The 20373-nt window shown below is 41.8% G+C and overlaps 1 protein-coding gene across 2 annotated transcripts in view; it reads left to right on the forward strand.

Moving 5' to 3' along the window:
• The window catches only part of PIK3CB (phosphatidylinositol-4,5-bisphosphate 3-kinase catalytic subunit beta), a 168745-nt gene that overhangs the window by 43767 nt on the left and 104605 nt on the right, over positions 1-20373 (forward strand). For both annotated transcript variants that reach the window (XM_062214065.1, XM_062214058.1), the window contains exon 2: positions 17949-18135. In XM_062214065.1, coding sequence (XP_062070049.1) covers positions 17965-18135 — 171 coding nt within the window. In that variant the 5' untranslated portion in view covers positions 17949-17964. The remainder of the gene's footprint in view (positions 1-17948; positions 18136-20373) is intronic.

The following is a 20373-nucleotide window of genomic DNA, read 5'->3' on the forward strand; positions in this document are numbered from 1 at the left end:
CTTCTCTCCCCCAGTATTCCACCCTTATTTCCTTTGGTTGAGGCTCTGGGAGGTTGAGGTGGAAAACACTGCAACCAGTCATGTAAGCCTTCTCGATGTTTCCCTGTGTTTTATTCCCCACCAGCAGTCTCTGAAGCAACACCATCTGAATGAAATAGAACAGACGTGCCTCCCACTTGTCTCAGAAAGCCTACGTATCTGGGATTATAGGCTGGATGCAAACTCCATTTTTTTTGTTTTTATAATTCCCCACCTCTCAACAGGTCTGTGATGTGGTTTCTTATACAGAATGAGCACTTGGTAAATATTTAGTAACTTAAAAGTTCAATCATTTCTCCCTGTTTGTCCTTCTGCAGTTCCTTCCACTTCTTGATTAAGGCTTAGAACAGATGACACCGTCAGCCTGCCTCTCTTAATTTACTGTGTCCTCAAGAGAGAATAGGCAATAAACGAAGACTTGACACCAAGGATAGATACCTCTTCAATTTTTCCCCACCACTTCCCCCCAACCCATCTCCCCTTTACTGTCAGTAGTGAGGGAGAAATGAAAGCTACACACGGAGCCATTTTGTCATTCAGGGCTGGATAGCTTAGGAGAAAATTGGTCTCCAAGGAAAACGTTTAAAGTACACAAATAATAAATACACAGATCGAACATCAATCAGTGTGCAGAGGGATAAACCTGAAATGACTTGGGAGAATTGCCAACCTTTGTAAGATGCCCTTTTAATTTTTATGTATTATAACATTTTCAAAATGACAGCAGACAGAAATAACTAAAAGGTTCGGATGCTTTTTTCTACAGCTGTAAGCTATTTAAAATTCTTCTCGTGTTACTGTTTGCCATCCAGATGGCTTTCTGGCACTGATTCAGTTCCTAGATGTGAAGACTGTTGGTTACTTACTCACCAGCACCACCACACACTTGTACAGTTTGGCTCATGACTCACTCTCACAGCGGTTTCATGTGGGTATCCTTTGCTACACAAACAGTCATTCCTTATTGTCATGATGTCACTTGTAGACAAGAACCAGAATTTGATTGGATACCACTTTTTGGAGGAATATTTGTTGATGTTCGAAAGCACATACTCCAGTGAGTCTTTTGAACACACATTCACTGGAGTGAGAAACAGAAGCAGATCTACATACACAATGAGACTTTTGTCTAAATATACATCTGGAAGATAGGTGCAAGAGTATATCCTGTAAGCTCGGATTATTTTGATATTTGCTTTATTCCTTTACTGTTACCTAAAATGTTTATTAAAAGGCCAAAAAAGGGGGGTTGTACCCTAAAAGTCAGGGTGAGAGAGGAGGTAGCTATCAGTAAGGGATGTCGAGGAGTCTTTGAGACTCAGGCACTGTTCTGTTTCCTGACCTGGTAGGCAGTTTGCTTTGTAGTAGATGTTTGCTTTATAATAATTCATTGAACTGTATGGTTGCCTATTTGATATTTTTAAATGTTTCAAAAGTACTCTTTGATTATGTAAGAGAATTCTCAGTTGTGTCTTCAAAAACTAGAAAGTCTTTGTTCTATTAACCGTATCAATTTAAAGAAGTAGTCGTTTTTACCCTAAAATCTGCTTATTGTCAACCAGTAATTGAAATAAGCTTATCAATTAGCGACAAATTGCATGCCCCAACTAATCACTTGGCCTTCAGGAAGGGGTGGACTGGGTGGGGGGAAAAGACATTGAAGATGAAATGTTTCTTGGAAATATATATCCAGTTGGAATATTTCATTAATAATTTATTTGAAAGGTGAGTTACAGGGGAGAGGGGGGAGAAAGAAAAAGAGAGATCTTCCAACCACTGGTTCACTCCCCAAGTGGCCTCAATGGCCAGTGCTGGGCCAGGCTGAAGCCAGAAACCTAGAACTCCATCCAGGTCTCCCACATGGTTGGCAAGGACCCAAGCACTTGGGCCATCCTCTGCTGCTTTCCCAGGCTCACTAGCAGGGAGCTGGATTGGAATTGGAGCAGACGAAACTTAAACCGGTGCCTATATGGGATGCCGGCTCTGCAAGCAGCAGCTTTTCTTGTCATGCCACAGAGCCGTCCCCTTAGAGTATCTTAGGCTAGCTGTGTATTTTGGAATAATAGAGTGATATGACTTTTTAAGTTTTTTTCTTATTTATTTGAATGATGGAGCAGGAGACAGGCAGGCAGGCCAAGAGAGATCTCCCATCCACTGCTTTATTCTCCTAATGCCTGCAATAGCTGGTGCTGGGGTAGATTAAAACTAGCAGTCAGTAACTCAGTCTGAGTCTCCCATGTGGATAGAAGAGAGCCAGTCATATGCACATGAGTAGGAAGCTAGAATCAAGAGCAGGTCTGGGACTGAACTTCTGGCATTATGGCATATGGATGTCTCAAGTGGCATCTTAATCACTACAGCAAATGTTCATCCTTGACTCTTTTTCTTTCTCTTTTTTTCTTTCTGTTTTATTAATTTGAAAGGCAGAGATATAGAGTGGGACAGATCTCCTTTCTGCTTGTTCAGTAGCAAAATGCGTGCAGTAGCTGAGAGGCTGAAACTGGGAGCCAGGAACTCAACCTAGGACTTTCATGTGGATGGCAGGGACTCCACCACTTGAGCATCCATTGGTGCTTCTCAGGGTGCGCATTAGGAGGAAACTGGAATCAGGAGTGGAATCAGAACTCTAATGCAGGCACTGCAGTGTCCTAAGTGCTGTTTTAACTGCCATGCCAAATTCTTGTCCCTGACTTCTTTTTAATAAACTTTTTGGGAAGGTTATTAACTTTCTTTAGACCTGGGAATGTACTGAATTAAAACGTTTTTATCAAGTCTTTTAGTCTGATGACATAATATCAATAATGTCTCCCTTTTGATAGTAACAGTTTTTTTTTTTTTTTTAAGTCATTGGGAAGTTGGGAGTTATTTAGGATTCTCTCATGCCTTTTAAGTAGGCAAATTTATATGATTTGTTTTAAACCTTATTATTCATTCAGTGATTATCAGTGGAAGAAGCAAGGGAAAGCTTGAGTAAAAAGGTTGAAGTGAAGAGCGCCCTATGATGTGGTGTGCCCCATGCATTTTGAGATTCCCTGTGCTTCTAAGCTTGTCCTCATGCATTGAATGCTGCTGAGGTTCTTCTGCTCAGGGTGATCCCTAAGCTGTTATCTGAAATGAAAAATGTTTAAGAATCTCAGTGTAGAACTAAATTGGGACTTTTAGACCATGGTACCTCTCAGTCCTCTGTGGGTAGCCTTAACTATTAGTAATTTTGGAAACAGCTATAGGAAGGGCTTCATAAAATCCTCAATAGAGAAACACACCATACCAAAATTAGAAATGAAAAACACTGACAGTGCAGAACAGGGAATGCATAATAAGTAAATTAAGTAATTCTACCTAAGAAGAAACACAGATTCTAGTAAATATGAAAAACTTCTGATTTTATAAGTAATTAGAGTGATATGCATTAACTCAGTTATTTCTTTCCTTTAGATAATTGACTGAAATTAGAAAGCTCTATACGGTTTTGTTATTGCATACTGTAATGGGAATACAAATTAGAACATTTTCTTTTTTTTTTTTTTAAAACGTTTTTAGTTCTCAGCAGCAGTGTGTGACAGTGTGTGAGAGAGTTTTTCTTTCTTTCTTTTTTTTTTTTTAAGATTTATTTATTTATTTGCAAGTCAGAGTTACACAGAGAGAGGAGAAGCAGAGAGAGAGAATCTTCCATCCGCTGGTTCACTCCCCAATTGGCTGGAGCTGAGCTGATCTGAAGCCAGGAGCCAGGAGCTTCTTCTGCGTCTCCCACGCTGGTGCAGGGGCCCAAGGATTTGGGCCATCTTCCACTGCTTTCCCAGGCCACAGCAGAGAGCTGGATTGGAAATAGAGCAGCAGCAGCAGCGCTGTTTCCAGGCCAGGGTGTTAACCCACTGCGCTACAGCGCCAGCCCCAAACTAGAACATTTCTAAAAGCACCTTTCTAGAAAGTTTATCAGTGTATATAAATAACCTTAAAGTAGTTCGTACCAGTGTTTGTAAATCCTGTTAGATACAAAACTCTGTTTAGTAGCATGTTTTTTAATATTTTTTATTTTGAGATGAAATTTATAGATAACATAATTTACCTATATGTGTAATAAAATATGAATTTGAACTGTACTATAAAGCAAGATGATTTGTGATAAAAATATTATGAATTTCCTAATGTAAATACATCAGAGACTATTGTAGGTGACCATAGTCCAATGTTTACACCTGTACTTCGATCACTGTTGACTGCACTGACTACAGTTACATTGCAAGTACACACTGACACTCAAATTCCATGAATCGGGGCCCTCATTGTGGTACAGCAGGTTAAGCTGCCACTTGAGACAGTGGCTTCCCATACTGAAGTGCTGGTTTGAATCCGTGCTGCTCTGCTTAAGATCAGAACTTGGGTCTCCCACATGGGTAGCAGAATCTCAAACACTTGGGCCATCATCTGCTGCCTCCTAGACATGTTAGCAGAAAGCTGGGTGAGAAGTGAAGATGTGACTGGCTGGATCTCACACACTGTGATAGGGAATGGGGACATCCAAGTGGTGGCTTAACTTGCTGTGGCACAATACCACCCTTATAAATATTTTAAATTATACTTCTATTTTCAATTTTACTTTTCTCATGCCATTTACTAACATTATCTCACACATGAAAAATTTCAGTTTAAATGACTGTATAGTGTGTATATCATTAAGTAGATATATCTGATCATCTACTTCATGTTTGGACAGTCTGGTTATTTGAAATTTTTTGTATGTGTATATTTTACCTTATATATGAAGCCATATTTAATTTTTTTAAATAGATATATTATAGAATGCGAATTACTAGATTAGCAGTCATAAAGTTAATCAAGGTTCAATGTCTATTTGCAGGTGTTTTCTGAACTTAGGGTACCATGTTTCATTTGAAACAATAAATTTAAATGTTATTTCAATATAATTGATAAAGTATTTGATATTTTGACAGTTCTTTAATAATTTGGAATTATTTTTGAGATATGAGGATGATTGAAATAGTTAATAGAGAATGGAATTAAAAGAAATTTATTTTGATATGAAACTTTTTTGAAATCCATGCATATGAGGGAGTCTTTAAAAAGTTCATGAAGAATGCATATTATGAAAAAACTATGCATTAGGCCGGCGCCACGGCTCAATAGGCTAATCCTCTGCCTGCAGCGCCGGCACCCTGGGTTCTAGTCCCGGTCGGGGTGCCGGATTCTGTCCCAGTTGCTCCTCTTCCAGTCCAGCTCTCCGCTGTGGCCCGGGAGTACAGTGGAGGATGGCTCAGGTCCTTGGGCTCTGCACCCGCATGGGAGACCAGGAGGAAGCACCTGGCTCCTGGCTTTGGATCAGCACGATGAGCCGGTCGCAGCGGCCATTGTGGGGGTGAACCAACGGAAAAGGAAGACCTTTCTCTCTGTCTCTCTCTCACACTGTCCACTCTGCCTGTAAAAAATAAAAATAAAATAAAAAAATAAATAAACCACACACACACAACAACAAACTATGCATCAATTTAAATCCCTCATGTAGAATCATAATGATTTAGAAAACTAATCACATTTAGAAATGAAGTTCTACAGTGCTCAGTAGTTAGTTAATCCTAATTTGTTGTCTTTGCAGTTTGAGGGAAAAGATTTTTGATAGGAAATGTAGTGTTCCTCAGTGCTGGTGTTCCATTTATGAATATTCACATTTTTCCTAATTATGTCATAATAGAGAAGAAATACTAGAAAAATGCTATTTTTAAAAAAGGTATGTTAATTTATTTGAAAGACAGTGTTACAGAGACAGAGAGGTATCTTCCATCCACTAATTCACTCCCCAAATTGCCACAATGTTTACCAGGCCAGGCAGAAGCCAGTAGGCTGTGCTACAGTGTTGGCCCTTGTGAATGCTTTTCCATTTAAGGTTTTTGTTTTTTTTAAAGGTGTATTTATGGGGCCAGTGCTGTGGCATAGTGGATAAAGCTGCCTCCTGTGGCACCAGCATCCCATTTGGGCGCTGTTTCAAGTCCTGGCTACTCCACTTCTGATCCAGTTCCCTGCTAATGGCCTGGAAAAACAGCGGAGGATCGCCCAAGTAATTGGGACCCCATGCCCATGTGGGAGACCCGGAAGAAGCTCCTGGTTTCTGGCTTTGGATTGGCCAAGCTCTGGCAGTTGCAGCTGTTTTGAGGGGTGAACCAGCTAATGGAAGATCTCTCTCTGTGTCTCTCTCTGTTTCTTTCTCTCTCTCTGTAACTCTGCATTAAATACATATTAAATTAGGCAGAGTTAGAGAAGGAGAGACACAGAGATCTTCCACTGCTTTTCCCAGGTCATTAGCAGGGAGGTGTATCAGAAGTGAAGTGGCTGGGACACGAACTGCTGCACATATGGGATTCCAGTGTCACAGACTGCAGCTTTACCCACTACACCACAACGCTGGCCCTTCCATTTACGTTTTTGAAAGTTTCCTTTTAGTCTTTTAAAAAATTTCTTATTTGATTTTCCACAGTAGTTTCTGGTTTAACTTGTTAATCTATAGAAAATTTTATATTGGTTTCCACTTACCATTGATTTAAAGGCGTAAAATCCAGTGTTCTGCTGGCTCATTGCTGGGAAAGCTGAGAACCTTTAAACCCTTTCCTTTTTCTTCTAGTGAACAATCAATAGGATATGAGGTTACAATAACAGTTAAGGGGTTAGTTGGCTTAATTATCAATACTCAATTTCTTGTGCCCTCTTGTAGCTTCCTGAGAAGTTGTTTTCATGGTTTTAAAAACTCTGCTTGTCTTGAGCTTTTGATCTTTTGCTTTGTAGCTCAAACAAAAGAATGAGGTAAGACTGAGAAGCTTGGCCAGGTGAGGTAATCTCTGAAGAACATGTGCCTTATTTGTATTTTGAAAGTTTGTTTGTAGGTCTGGTGTTGTGACGCAGAGGGTTAAGCTGCAGCTTGCAGTGCTGACATCCCGTATCTGAGCAATGGTTCAAGTCCCGACTGTTCCACTTCCAATCTAGCTGCCTGGTAATGTGCCTGGGAAAAGCAGTGGAATATGACCCAGTGCTTGGGTCCTTGCCCCCATGTGGGAGACCCAGATGGAGTTCCAGAATCCTGACTTCAGTCTGGACCAGTCCTGGCTGTTGTGACCATTGGGGGAATGAACCAGGAAATCAAAGAGTTGTTTCTCTTTGTCTCTTCCTCTTACTCTTTCACTCTCTTTCAAATAAATATATAAAGCCGGTGCCGTGGCTTAACAGGCTAATCCTCCGCCTTGCGGCGCTGGCACACCGGGTTCTAGTCCCGGTTGGGGCGCCAGATTCTGTCCCCGTTGCCCCTCTTCCAGGCCAGCTCTGCTATGGCCCGGGACTGCAGTGGAGGATGGCCCAAGTCCTTGGGCCCTGCACCCCATGGGAGACCAGGAGAAGCACCTGGCTCCTGGCTTCGGATCAGCGCGACGCGCCGGCCGCAGCGGCCATTGGAGGGTGAACCAACGGCAAAAGGAAGACCTTTCTCTCTGTCTCTCTCTCTCTCACTATCCACTCTGCCTGTCAAAAAAAAAAAAAAATATATATATATATATATATATATATATAAGTCTAAATTAAAAAAAATTTTTTCATGGTACTACAGGTTAAGCTGCCTTTACAATACTGGCATCCCATATAGAAGTGCTGGTTTGAGTCTCTGCTGCTCTGCTTATGATCCAGCTTTCTGCTGGATTTTTTTTTTTTATTTAAAAACATTTATTTATTTATATTTATCTGAAAGACAGAGAGATCTTCGTATTCTCTGTTTACTCTCCAAATCCCTGTGACAGCCAAAGCTGAGACACGCTAAAACCAAGTGCCCAGAACTCTAGCTCAATCTCTCACATGGGTGGTAGGGACCTACTCAGTACTTGAGTCATCACTTATTGTTTCCCAGGGTAAGCATTAACAGGAAGCTGGATTGGAAGCATAGTGGGAACTCTGGCACTGAGTTATGGGACATGGGCATTTCAAGTGATGTCTCAACCACTAAGTCAAAAGCCTGACCTAGAATATTTCCTTTAAAGGAAAAAGGAAAAGAAAGTAAAGGAAGGGAGAAGGAGAGAAGGGGGAGGGGAGGAAAGAAAGCTAAATGCCTTGGGGAAATAAAATATCTGACTTCCGGTCCAAATGCATTTTCTTCTCTCTCGCTCTCTCTCTCTCTCTCTCTCTCTCTAACTTAGTTAATCTTTCTGGACTTTATTTTTCTTATCTTTAAAATGAGAAGGGTCCATAACTCCTAAGACCCATCCCAGTATGAAACTATGAATCATCTCTCCAGCTAGGCTCTTGGTGTAATGCTCCCTATAAAATAAGGGTAAGGAAAATAGGAACTAGCATATCTTTTTATTTTCCAACTTTATAGCAATGATTTTATTTTCTTCAAAACATCTTTACAAGGTAAGAATAAATTTTAGGTCTGACAAAGGCCTTGCTATTACAGTGGCAACACAGCATGTTTTGTGATGTCCTCTTCAGTATCTACCTGGAAGGGCTGTATAGGAAGTACTGAGTGCAAGAAGTCATCCTGTGGTTTTAGTTTGACCATCCCATCAATGTATTTTTTGACTAAAGGTCTTGAAAACTTAAGTGCTAGTTATATTGGATTTAGTTTTTCTGTTCAGTAAAAGGCCTAAGTTTCCTGACTTCAAGCTTCTAAATCTTAAAACACAGTTCAGAGCCGGCGCTGCGGCTCACTAGGCTAATCCTCCGCCTTGCGGCGCCGGCACACCGGGTTCCAGCCCCGGTAGGGGCACCGATCCTGTCCCGGTTGCCCCTCTTCTAGGCCAGCTCTCTGCTGTGGCCAGGGAGTGCAGTGGAGGATGGCCCAGGTCCTTGGGCCCTGCACCCGCATGGGAGACCAGGAGAAGCACCTGGCTCTTGCCATCGGATCAGCGCGGTTCGCCGGCCGCAGCGCGCTACCGCAGCGGCCATTGGAGGGTGAACCAATGGCAAAAGGAAGACCTTTCTCTCTGTCTTTCTCTCACTGTCCACTCTGCCTGTCAAAAAAAAAAAAAAAAAAAAAAAAAAAAAAAAAAAAGAGTTTAAAATCTGTGGGTGCTCAAATCCATTATGAGATGACATAATGTTTGTATATGCATCCTCCTGTATACTTTACATCATGTCTGTTACTTATAATACCAAGTACAGTGTAATTGTTATGAAAATAGTTACTATATGGTTTGGGGAGAAAATGACAAGAAAAGAGTATGTGCATGTTACAGATTTAATTTTTCTTTTCTTTCTCTCTTTTTCTTTCTTTCTCTTTCTTTCTCTCTTTTTCTTTCTTCCTTTCTTTCTTTCTCTTCCTCTCTCTCTCTCTCTCTCTCTCTCTCTCTCTCTTTCTTTCTTTCTTTCTTGACAGGTAGAGTTATAGACAGAGAGAAAGGTCTTCCTTCCGTTGGTTCGCTCCCCAAATGGCTGCTAACGCTGCGTCAATCAGGAGCCAGGCGCTTCCTCCTGGTCTCCCACATGGATGCAGCGGCCCAAACACTTGGGCCATTCTCCGCTGCCTTCCCGGGCCACAGCAGAGAGCTGGACTGGAAGAGGAGCAACTGGGACTAGAACCTGGTGCCCATATGGGATGCCGGCGCCGCTGGCGGAGGATTAACCAAGTGAGGCACGGCGCTGGCCCAGATTTAATTTTTCTTCTCAATTACTTTTTATTTTTTTTTTAAAAGATCTATTTATTTTGAAAATCAGACTCTGTAGAGAAAGAGAGAGAGAGGGAGAATCAGAGAGATTTTCCATCTGCTACTTCAGTACCCAGATGGCCAGCATGGCTGAGCTAGGCCAAAGCCAGGAACCGGGAGTTTCATCTGGGTCTCCCATGTGGGTGGCAGGGGCCCAAGCACTTGGGCCATCCTCTACAGTTCTTCCACTGGCTGCGCAAGTGGAGCAGCCAGGACACTGAGACACCGCCATGATAGGCTGCAGCTTAATCTACTATGCCACTCCCGTCTCAATGATTTTTAATGTGCAGTTTGTTGAATCCACAGATACAGAACCCACCGTACTGCTTTATATGCATCTTTAATATCTTGTTGAATTATTAGTATATTTTGAATGAGCTGACACTTTGAAAATGTGAGGATTTTTTTTTTTTGAAGTTATAGCTGGAGGAATTGATTTTGGAGATTGGTGGTGCTCCTTTGTGAAAAGTGAGAAAAGGTTTTTCTATTCATAAGTGTAGGCAAGTATAAAGCTAAAAGATATAACTTTCTTTTAAGATGAGCCTTAAGATAACACCAGAAAAATATTTAACCTTTGCAGTGTATTTTGCCATTTATTTAGATTTTAAGGTAATTTTATTGTGAAATATCACAAAGATATAGAAAAGTACATATAGCTTATTATATTATTTTGAAATGAGTCTTTTTATTTTTTATTTTTTTGACAGGCAGAGTTAGACAATGAGAGAGACAAAGAGAAAGGTCTTCCTTTTCCTTTGGTTCACCCCCCCAAGTGGCCACTGCAGCCGGTGCGCTACGGCTGGCCCGCTGCGGCTGGCACGCTGCGCCGATCAGGAGCCAGGTGCCCCCTCCTGGTCTCCCATGTGGGTGCAGGGCCCAAGGACCTGGGCCATCCTCCACTGCCTTCCCAGGCCACAGCAGAGAGCTGGACTGGAAGAGGAGCAACCGGGACAGAACCAGTGACCCATCTGGGACTAGAACCCAGGGTGCCAGCGCCGCAGGTGGTGGATTAGCCAAGTGAGCCGCAGCGCCAGCCTGAAATGAGCCTTGATATATTACTTTTCTTTATATTGAAAATATAAAGACATCATGAGAGTTCTGAATATTATCTAAATTTGAGAGTATGCAGTGTCCTAAGAATATATCACTTTTTATAGCACACATTAGTTGAAAATAATACAATTTTTTTGGAAATGCCTATGACATTACTGGGATTGCAGTACAGTGAGGGTGCCATACTTAAGTTATGGATGAGCCCTATTTCAAGTTCTTCCTCACATGACAAGAGTTTATAGATTGGCACACACTGGCATTCAGCAAAGCCTGATCTATAGGAACTGATGATGCAGTCAGAATTATGTACATTTGTTAATATTTTCCTACTTTTTTTTTTTTTTTTTGGACAGGCAGAGTGGATAGTGAGAGAGAGAGAGAGAGAGACAGAGAGAAAGATCTTCCTTTTTGCCGCTGGTTCACCCTCCAATGGCCGCTGCGGCCAGCGCATCTCGCTGATCCGAAGGCAGGAACCAGGTCTTCTCCTGGTCTCCCATGTGGGTGCAGGGCCCAAGGACTTGAACCATCCTCCACTGCCTTCCCGGGCCATAGCAGAGAGCTGGCTTGGAAGAGGGGCAACCGAGACAGAATCCGGCGCCCCAACCGGGACTAGAACCCAGTGTGCCGGCGCCGCAGGTGGAGGATTAGCCTGTTAAACCACGGCGCCAGCCAATATTTTCCTACTTTATTCATTGATTAAAAAGGTACATTTACCAGGCGGGCACTGTAGTGTAGTGGGCTAAGACTCTGCCTGCTTCACCAGAATCCCATGTCGGCTCCGGTTCTGGTCCCAACGGCTTCTCTCCCGTTCCAGCTCTCTGCCATGGCCTGAGAGAGCAGTGGAAGATGGCCCAAGTGCTTGGGCCCCTGCATCCACGTGGGAGACCTGGAAGAAGCTCCTGGCTCCTGGCTCTGGCTCACTCAGCTCCAGCCGTTGCGGCCATCTGGCGAGTGAACCAGTGGATAGATCTTTCTGTTTCTCCCTCTCTCTGTCTGTAACTCTGCTTCTCAAATAAATAAATAAAAATCTTTTTAAAAATTTATAAGAAAAGGTACATTTACTACTCAATATAGATTGAGATTTTTTTTAATGATTCCTTTATTTATTTATTTATTTATTTATTTTTGACAGGCAGAGTGGACAGTGAGAGAGAGAGACAGAGAGAAAGGTCTTCCTTTTGCCGTTGGTTCACCCTCCAATGGCTGCTGTGGCCGGTGTGCTGCGACCAGCGCAAAGCGCTGATCCCAAGGCAGGAGCCAGGTGCTTCTCCTGGTCTCCCATGGGGTACAGGGCCCAAGCACTTGGGCCATCCTCCACTGCCTTCCCGGGCCATAGCAGAGAGCTGGCCTGGAAGAGGGGCAACCGGGACAGAATCCAGCGCCCCGACCAGGACTAGAACCCGGTGTGCCGGTGCTGCAAGGCAGAGGATTAGCCTGTTGAGCCTCGGCGCCGGCCAGCAATTCCTTTATTTATTTGCAAAGCAGACTGACAGAGGGAGAGATACAGAGAAAAATCCTCCATGTGCTGGTTCACTCCCCAAATACCTCTAACAATCAGGGCTGGGCTGGGCTGGACTGAAACTACCAGTTCCTGGGCGGTAGCCAGGAATTCCATTCTGATTTTTCACATGGGTGGCAGGGTACCCAAGCACTTGGGCCCCAAGCACTTAGGCCATCTTGTGTTCCCTTCCCAGGTGCATTAGCTGGAGGATGGATTGGAAGCAGAGCAGCCAGGACTCAAACCTGGGATGCCAGTGTCGAAAGTGGCAACTTAACCACTGTGCCACAATAGTGGCCTTATTTTATTTTTAGACTAGAAGTTGAAAGACTACTTTGAAGGCCACAAAATTCAGTTTTTCCTGTCGAGCATGATTTAAAGCAATTTTAACTAATCCAATGGAATTGTTGCACCAAATTCTAGAGAATTTTTCCATTCATTTTTTTCATTTACCTTTAAGTAAATATTTAGTACCTGATATATCAGAGCTACAGATAAGAAGATGGATCAGCAAGCTAAGAGCTTTTGTATAGTATGTTCCTGCTCTGACATAGAAATATCATCATGCTTGTGGTACACAGAGGATTATCAGGGAGAGTTTCCAGTAATCTAGAAGAGTTAATAGTTGGTCAGGAAATAAGGAGGTGAGGACATCCTAAGGAGATGCAATAATGTATTTAAGATAGGAGGCAGGTGTTAGAATGTAGGGTATACTACAAATTACCAGTGGCACAGCATGACTGGAATAATGATTATATGTGTTACAGTGTTGAATGACCAGTTTAGAGAGAAAGGACCTTAGGGGCTCAAACATGGTTCATTCTTGTAATTCATTTAGTATGTAACCATTTCACAAAAAAATGCTTAAATCTTCTGTAGTGCTTTTTTCTGTAGTATCCCTCAGGAGCAGAGTTTTAAGTACTGGGAAGTTGATGCTATAGAGTGAGAGTGGTGCTGGGATGCAGTCAGGCAGTCTCTTTGGAAAGGTTGCTACTCTGCACTCCCACCTTAGGATGCCTGATCATTTCCAGCTGTCACAGAAGGGTGAGGTCTCAGAGTTCTTGGGTTTATGGTTTCCTGCTCCTGGACTGCTGTTATTTATAAGGTGATTCAGTGTCAGTTGTGAGAGTCTTGGCAAAATATTTGTGCTGAACACACTAGGGGGCATATATAGGTTTATCATAATTGTAATTCTGTGGCATATGGCTGATTTTTTTCATAAACTTGTCTTGATTTTGAACTGTAACTTTTAGTTTTTCTCTAAGTTTTTTTTGGCAACTCTTGATTAAGATGAAGTAATTGCTGTGATTTCTTCAGGAGCTGATTTCCCCTGTTTGTCTTTGCAAGGTGATAATTGAATATAAGCAAAGCATGGTCTTTGTAATTTGATGTAACATGTAAGAATGAGAAGTTCCTCCACTGAAAACAATTTCTAGTGGCCATTCTGAAGTAATTTACCTAAAGAAGTTTAAGGTCTAGTGACTGTTAATGTCCTCTTTGGTGGCTTTGTGTTGTTTTGTTCGTGGCTATGAAATTTGTAATTTAGAGTTCTTAAGTATAGGGGCCCTCTCCATATTTTCTGGTGATAGTACTTTAAAAAGCCTGGTCTGAGCCCTCAAGGAGTTTACAGTCAATCCATATTTAAATTTCCCACATAGGGGCAGGCATTTGGCACAGCCTTTAGGATGCCACTTGGGGCACCCCTCATATAATATCAGAGTATCTAAGTTCGAGTCCCAACTCCACTTCTGATTCCAGTTTACTGCTAATGCATATCCTAGGAGGCAGTAAGTGATAACTCAGGTAATTGCATCCATTCCACCCATCTGGGAGACCCAGATTGAGTTCTTGGTTCCTGGCTTCTGCCTGACCAGCCCTGGCAATTAAGGACATTTGGAGAGTGAACCAGCAGATGGAAGATCTCCCTCTGTTTGCCTCTTACTCTGTCAATCTACCTTTCTTTTTTTTTTTTTTTTAAATTTATTTATTTGACAGGTAGAGTTACAGATAGAGAGAGAGAGACACACACAGAGAGACAGACAGACAGACAGAGAGAAAGGTCTTCCTTCCGTTGGTTCACTCCCCAAATGGCCGCCACTGCAGGCGCTGCACCGATCCGAAGCCAGGAGCCAGGTGCTTCCTCCTGGTCTCCCATGTGGGTGCAGGGCCCAAGCACTTGGGCCTTCCTCCACTGTCCTCCCGGGCCACAGCAGAGAGCTGGCCTGGAAGAGGAGCAACCGGGACTAGTACCTGGTGCCCATATGGGATGCCGGCGCTGCAGGCAGAGGATTAACCAAGTGAGCCATGGCGCCAGGCCCCTACCTTTCTTTTTTAAAGATTTATTTATTTATTTGAAAGTCAGAGTTACACTGAGAGAGAAGGGGAGGCGCGGGTGTGTGTGTGTGTGTGTGTGTGTGTGTGTGGTCTTCTATCCACTGACTCACTCCCCAATTGGCCACAATGGCCAGAGCTGCGCTGATCTGAAGCCAGGAACCAGGAGCTTCTCCCGGTTCTCCTGCACAGGTGCAGGGCCCTGCTCAAGGACTTGGGTAATCTACTGCCTTCCCAGGCCATAGCAGAGAGCTAGATTGGAAGTAGAGCAGCCAGAATTCGAATCGGCGCCCATATGGGTTGCCAGCACCACAGGTGGCATCTACCTGTTACACCACAGCGCTGGCCCCTTAATCTACCTTTCAAACCAATAAAATAAATAAATAAAAATAAATTTCCTAGATTGTTTCATGGATTTTTTTTAAAGTTGATTTGTTCATATTAATATTGGGTTTGGCCATGCCTCCTAAATGCTCTTTTGCTCTTTAACAGTTCTTGCAAACACTCCAAGCTCTCCCATATCATTATTTGTTCCATTGAAGATCCCACATTCTGTATTTTGTTGCTTCCTTGCAATGTTCCTCTATTCATGTAAATTTATATAGATTTATTGATTGATCAGTAGATAGATGGATCTGTTATAGAGACTTGATTAGATTCAGGTTGTTTTCTTTTGCTTAAAGGCAAGCACAGGAGTGATAATTGTTTCCTACTGCATTCTGTGAAGAGACACATTGTCTGGTGGTCCTGTTTTTAATGATGCTGAGCTTGATCAGAGGTTACAGGCAACAAGATAAATTCATATGAAGTGCCTGTCTTTTTTCTTCATTGTTATTTGTAGCATCCACTAATTGTTGCATAGATTCATTTCATTGTTAGAATTTGCAAAATAGTAATTTTCTAATTTACCATTCATTTTGCATTTATTAGCTAAAATTGTGCTAAAAATTCAAAAAGAACCTTGGTTAATTTGGTTACTCTGAAATATAGTTAATACAGAGCAGTATGTGTTTCATTTACTTTGCCATTCTTTGATTTTCAGAATAATGGGTATGTGTTTTACTCTCCAGTGGTAGCACTGGAAGGTGTTTTTTTTTTTTTTTTAATATATCATTAACTCCTATTTTTATATATTTGATGTGTTTCAGTCCATGGGAGTATTTATTGTGTTTTTAAAAATGTTGTTTATGATGGGGCCAATGGTGTGGCACAGTGGGTTGATGCCCTGGCCTGAAGCGCCAGCATCCCATGTGGGTACCGGTTCAAGACCCGGCTGCTCCACTTCTAATCCAGCTCTCTATTATGGCCTGGGAAAGCAGTAGAAGATGGCCCAAGTCCTTGGGCCCCTGTAACCATGTGGGAGACCCAGAAGAAGCTCCTGGCTTCGGATCGGCACAGCTCCGGCCGTTGCAGCCAATTGGGGAGTGAACCATCAGATGGAAGACCCCTCCCTCCCTCCCTCCCTTCCTCCCTTCCTCCCTCCCTTCCTCCATCCATCCCTCCCTCCCTCTCTCTGCTTCTCCTCTCTCTGTGTAACTCTGACTTTCAAATAAGTAAACAAATCTTTTTTAAAAAAAATATTGTTTATTTTTGTGTGTGTGTTTTTTTTTAAGATTTTATTTATTTATTTAAGAGGCAGAGTCACAGACAGTGAGAAAGACAGAGAGAAAGGTCTTCCGTCCGCTGGTTCACTCTCCAAATGGCTACAACGACTGGCCGAAGCCAGGAACCAGGTGCCTCCTCCCGGTCTCCCACACAGGTGCAAGGGCCCAAGGACCCGGGCCATCCTCCACCGCTTTCCCAGGCCACAGCAGAGAGCTGAACCGGAAGAGGAGCAGCCAGGACTAGAACTGGTGCCCACATGGGATGTCGGTGCCGGAGGCTGGGGATAAACCCACTGCGCCATGGCACCAGCCCCTATTTTTGTGTTCTTGAAAGGCAGAGACAGAAAGAGAGACTGAGATTTTTCATCCACGGGTTCACTCCCTAGACGCTCACAACAAACAAGACTGGGCCAGCCTGAAACCAGGAGCCCAGAACTCCATCTGGATCTCCCACTTGGGTGGTAGGATCTCCAGCACCCTTTGCTATCATCTGCTGCTTCCCAGGATGCATTAGCAGGAAGCTGGTAGGAGGCAGAGCAGTTGGGACCCAAATGGGTACTTGGATATGGGATGCAGTCATTGCAAGCTGCAACTTCACTTGCTGCATGACAACACCCAGCCTCCTTATATTCCTTTTGTGCTCAAAAATGCTTTATGTTGACTCCTGTTTCTTTGAACAAATGACATTCGAGCCTTAGATCATTTAACTTTCATATCTGTGTTCTTCCAACTAATGTGCCTTGTTGAGGAAAGACCTTCAGGAAGAGGTGGGACTTAAACAGCATGGTTGAAGAATACTTTTTTTGAGATAGGGATTTAATTTGAGACATTTATTTAATTCTTCATGTGAACTTAGATCTGTTAGCAAGAAGATGAAAGGGACTTGTAGCACAGGGTCCTGGACTGTATAGTGTATGACACAAAATGAAAAATAGGGCAGAGACATAGCACAAAGAGCCTGCCAGCTAGGTTGAGGGAGTTCTTAATACATAGTTGGTGGTGGGTCATGAGATTGATAGAAAATTATTATTACTGAGGGTGCTGTCTTGATTGCCATTTATATTGATATTTGCAGAAAAATCTCAGCCTAAGAAGCTAATAATTTTTTCTATATAAAGTTTGATGAAAATCACCTGTTAGTGGTTGTTCACTGAATTTTTGAGGACCTTATAACCTTGACTCTACAATTCTTTCAGATGTCATATGCTCATCATGGATTTGATTCCATGTGGTGTATACAGTTTATGTAGGGATAGCCAAAACTATAATTTACTTCCTGCAATTGCTTTTTATTTATTCATTTTAAAATTGTTACTTATTCATTTATCTTTAATTTTATTTGAATGGCAGAGACCAGATTCCATCTGGTTCATTTCCCCAAATGCCTGAGACAGCCAGGTTGAAGCTAGGATCCTGTAACTCCATGTGGGTCTCCCACCTGGGTGGTAGGGACCCAAGAACTTGAGCTATCACCTGCTGCCTTCTAGTGTACACATAATCAGGAATCTGGATTGGAAGTGGAGTAACTGGGATTCAAACTAGGCATTCTGATATGGGATGTGGGAGCCCCAAGTAGCCACTTAACTGTTGTGCTGAATGCCCCATTTTGCTTTTTAAAATACTGCATGTAATTGGCTTTCTATTACTGACTACATTGTAGACTGATGGGCTTTAATATGTTTTGTATAAAAATTGGCTGATGATTGTTATATTTTACTCACTGATTTCTAGGGCCCGATGGTTATGAATGTGCTTCAGTTTCATAATGCCTCCTGCTATGGCAGACATCCTTGACATCTGGGCAGTGGATTCACAGATAGCATCTGATGGCTCCATACCTGTGGATTTCCTTTTGCCCACTGGGATTTATATCCAGTTGGAGGTACCTCGGGAAGCCACCATTTCTTATATTAAGCAGGTATGTTGTTCATAGAATTTCTATATATTTAATTTACAATGTCACTTTGATTGTCACTGGATTATGTTATTAATATGGTAATCATGTGGTAAATTTATGGGAAGTTTAACCTTTTAGGTTATTACTTTTTAAAGATTTTTGATATGTGCCTTCTCTGTTGTAGACACGCAAACATGCTCATTTTCACAACCACTTTTGCTAAGTATGTGAATCTGTATGTGGTAGCTGAATTAAGAAAAATTGGCATATGTTACATTGTTTAGAATGTTTATTCAGGTTATTAAATTGTCAAGGTTTTGTTTAAAAGTTTAAAATCTTATTGTCTTTGAGTTTGTTAAACTTTTTTCTTGTGATTTTTGTTTGTTTGTTTGTTTCTGCTTTCCTCCATCACCTCCCCTCTGCATGGTGATTCTGGGGAATGGAGTTTGCTGGTGAAGAGCAATATGTATGTGCAATTGTTTTTCTAAACTTTAGTGTTTCCACACAACTGACCCCAATGTGGAAATCAGGGGTTAGGGTAATTTTAAGAAAAAGTATTTGTGACAAACTTCTTTATAGCTCTTGACTTGGACAGACCACTTAACTCTTTTCCAACCTTCTTCATCAGGGAGCTATGGGAATTCTAAAACTGCATTATTCCTGAAGCAAAAACAGAATTGATTTAGGTATTCCATTGGTGTAGAACGTTCTTATTTTTGTAAGTCACTACTGACAACTGTGGATGTATCTTGCTAATTGTGATGCTGGATTAATCATTGATATTCTCTTGTTTTTGTTTTTTTCTATATATAAAGATTTAGATTTTTCATTTAAACATTGCTGTGTAGTTATCACAGTTATCTGTAACCAACACTTTTTCATGTTCCCAAACATAAACATTGTACCCATAATATATTTCCTTTTCCCTCAGTGCTTGATAATCTGTATCCTGGTTTCTGAGAATTCACTTAGCATAATATTTTCAAATTTCATTCATTTTGTAGCATGTATTGTAATTTCATTTCTTTCTAAAACTGAAAATATACTGAATGTATTTGGCACATTTTGTTTATCCTTTCCTCTATTGAAGGACATTCTGATTGTTTCTGACATTGAGCTATTGTAAATAATACTTCTGTGAACATTGATGTGTTCACACAGAAATTTTTCACACACAAATACCTGTGTGAATCTCTGCTTTCAGTTCTTTTGAGCATACATCTAGAAGAGGAATTATTGGATCATAAAGTAGTTTTATGTTTTAAGGTTTTGAGGAAGCTCAGTACAGTTCCCTTAGAGACTATATGGCTTTAAATTTCCACCAGGAGTACGTAAGGTTATTTCTACATACATCACAGCCAGCACTTACTATTTTCCATGTTTTTGATCGTAGCCATCTTAAGTACATTTGCCTAATGTTATGTGGTAAGCAGTCTCTTTTCAGGTGCCTACTGACCATTTGTTTATTTTCTTTGGAGATTTGTTTGTTCAAGATCTTTGCTGATATTTGAATCTGATTATTATTGAGTTGTAGTTATTTATGTACTCTAGACATTGATGTCTTATCAAATGTATGATTTGTAAATATTTTCTTCCATTCTGTGAGTTGCCTTTTCATTCTCATAATAATGTTCTTCGAGGTCCAAAAGTTTTTAATTTTGGTAAAGTTCATTTTACTTGTTTTGCTTTGTTAAGTTTTCTTCTTTTTTTTTTTTTGCCTGTGCTTTCCTCCTGTTAATTTTATGTAACTGGATCTAAAGAGTAGCCACAAATTTTACTCCAGGCTTGTTGTCTGCAGCTCATTTGTACTGGTTGCTGTCAAAATACATAAACCTTCTTGTGTTTGTATGATGTGCCTCTTTTTCATGATCTCATCTAGGAGACATAGAGGGGGATGACAAGAAAGTGATTGTGCTCATACTGATAGGGAGTGGTAGTAAGGTTATTCTTGATGAATAGAGAGGGATGCAGAACAAAAATAATTTACATTTTGTATGGAGGTGATGGTACACACTTTAATTTTGGTTCTGATTAGAAGTTATTTAAGTTAGGCCGGCGCCGCGACACACTAGGCTATTCCTCCACCTGTGGCACCGGCACCCCGGGTTCTAGTCCCGGTTGGGGCGCCAGATTCTGTCCTGGTTGCTCCTCTTCCAGTCCAGCTCTCTACTGTGGACTGGAAAGGCAATGGAGGATGGCCCAAGTGTTTGGGCCCCTGCACCCACATGGGAGACCAGGAGGAAGCACCTGGCTCCTGCC

This window comes from Lepus europaeus, chromosome 2 (assembly GCF_033115175.1).
Source record: "Lepus europaeus isolate LE1 chromosome 2, mLepTim1.pri, whole genome shotgun sequence".
NCBI classification, from domain to species: Eukaryota; Metazoa; Chordata; class Mammalia; order Lagomorpha; family Leporidae; genus Lepus; species Lepus europaeus.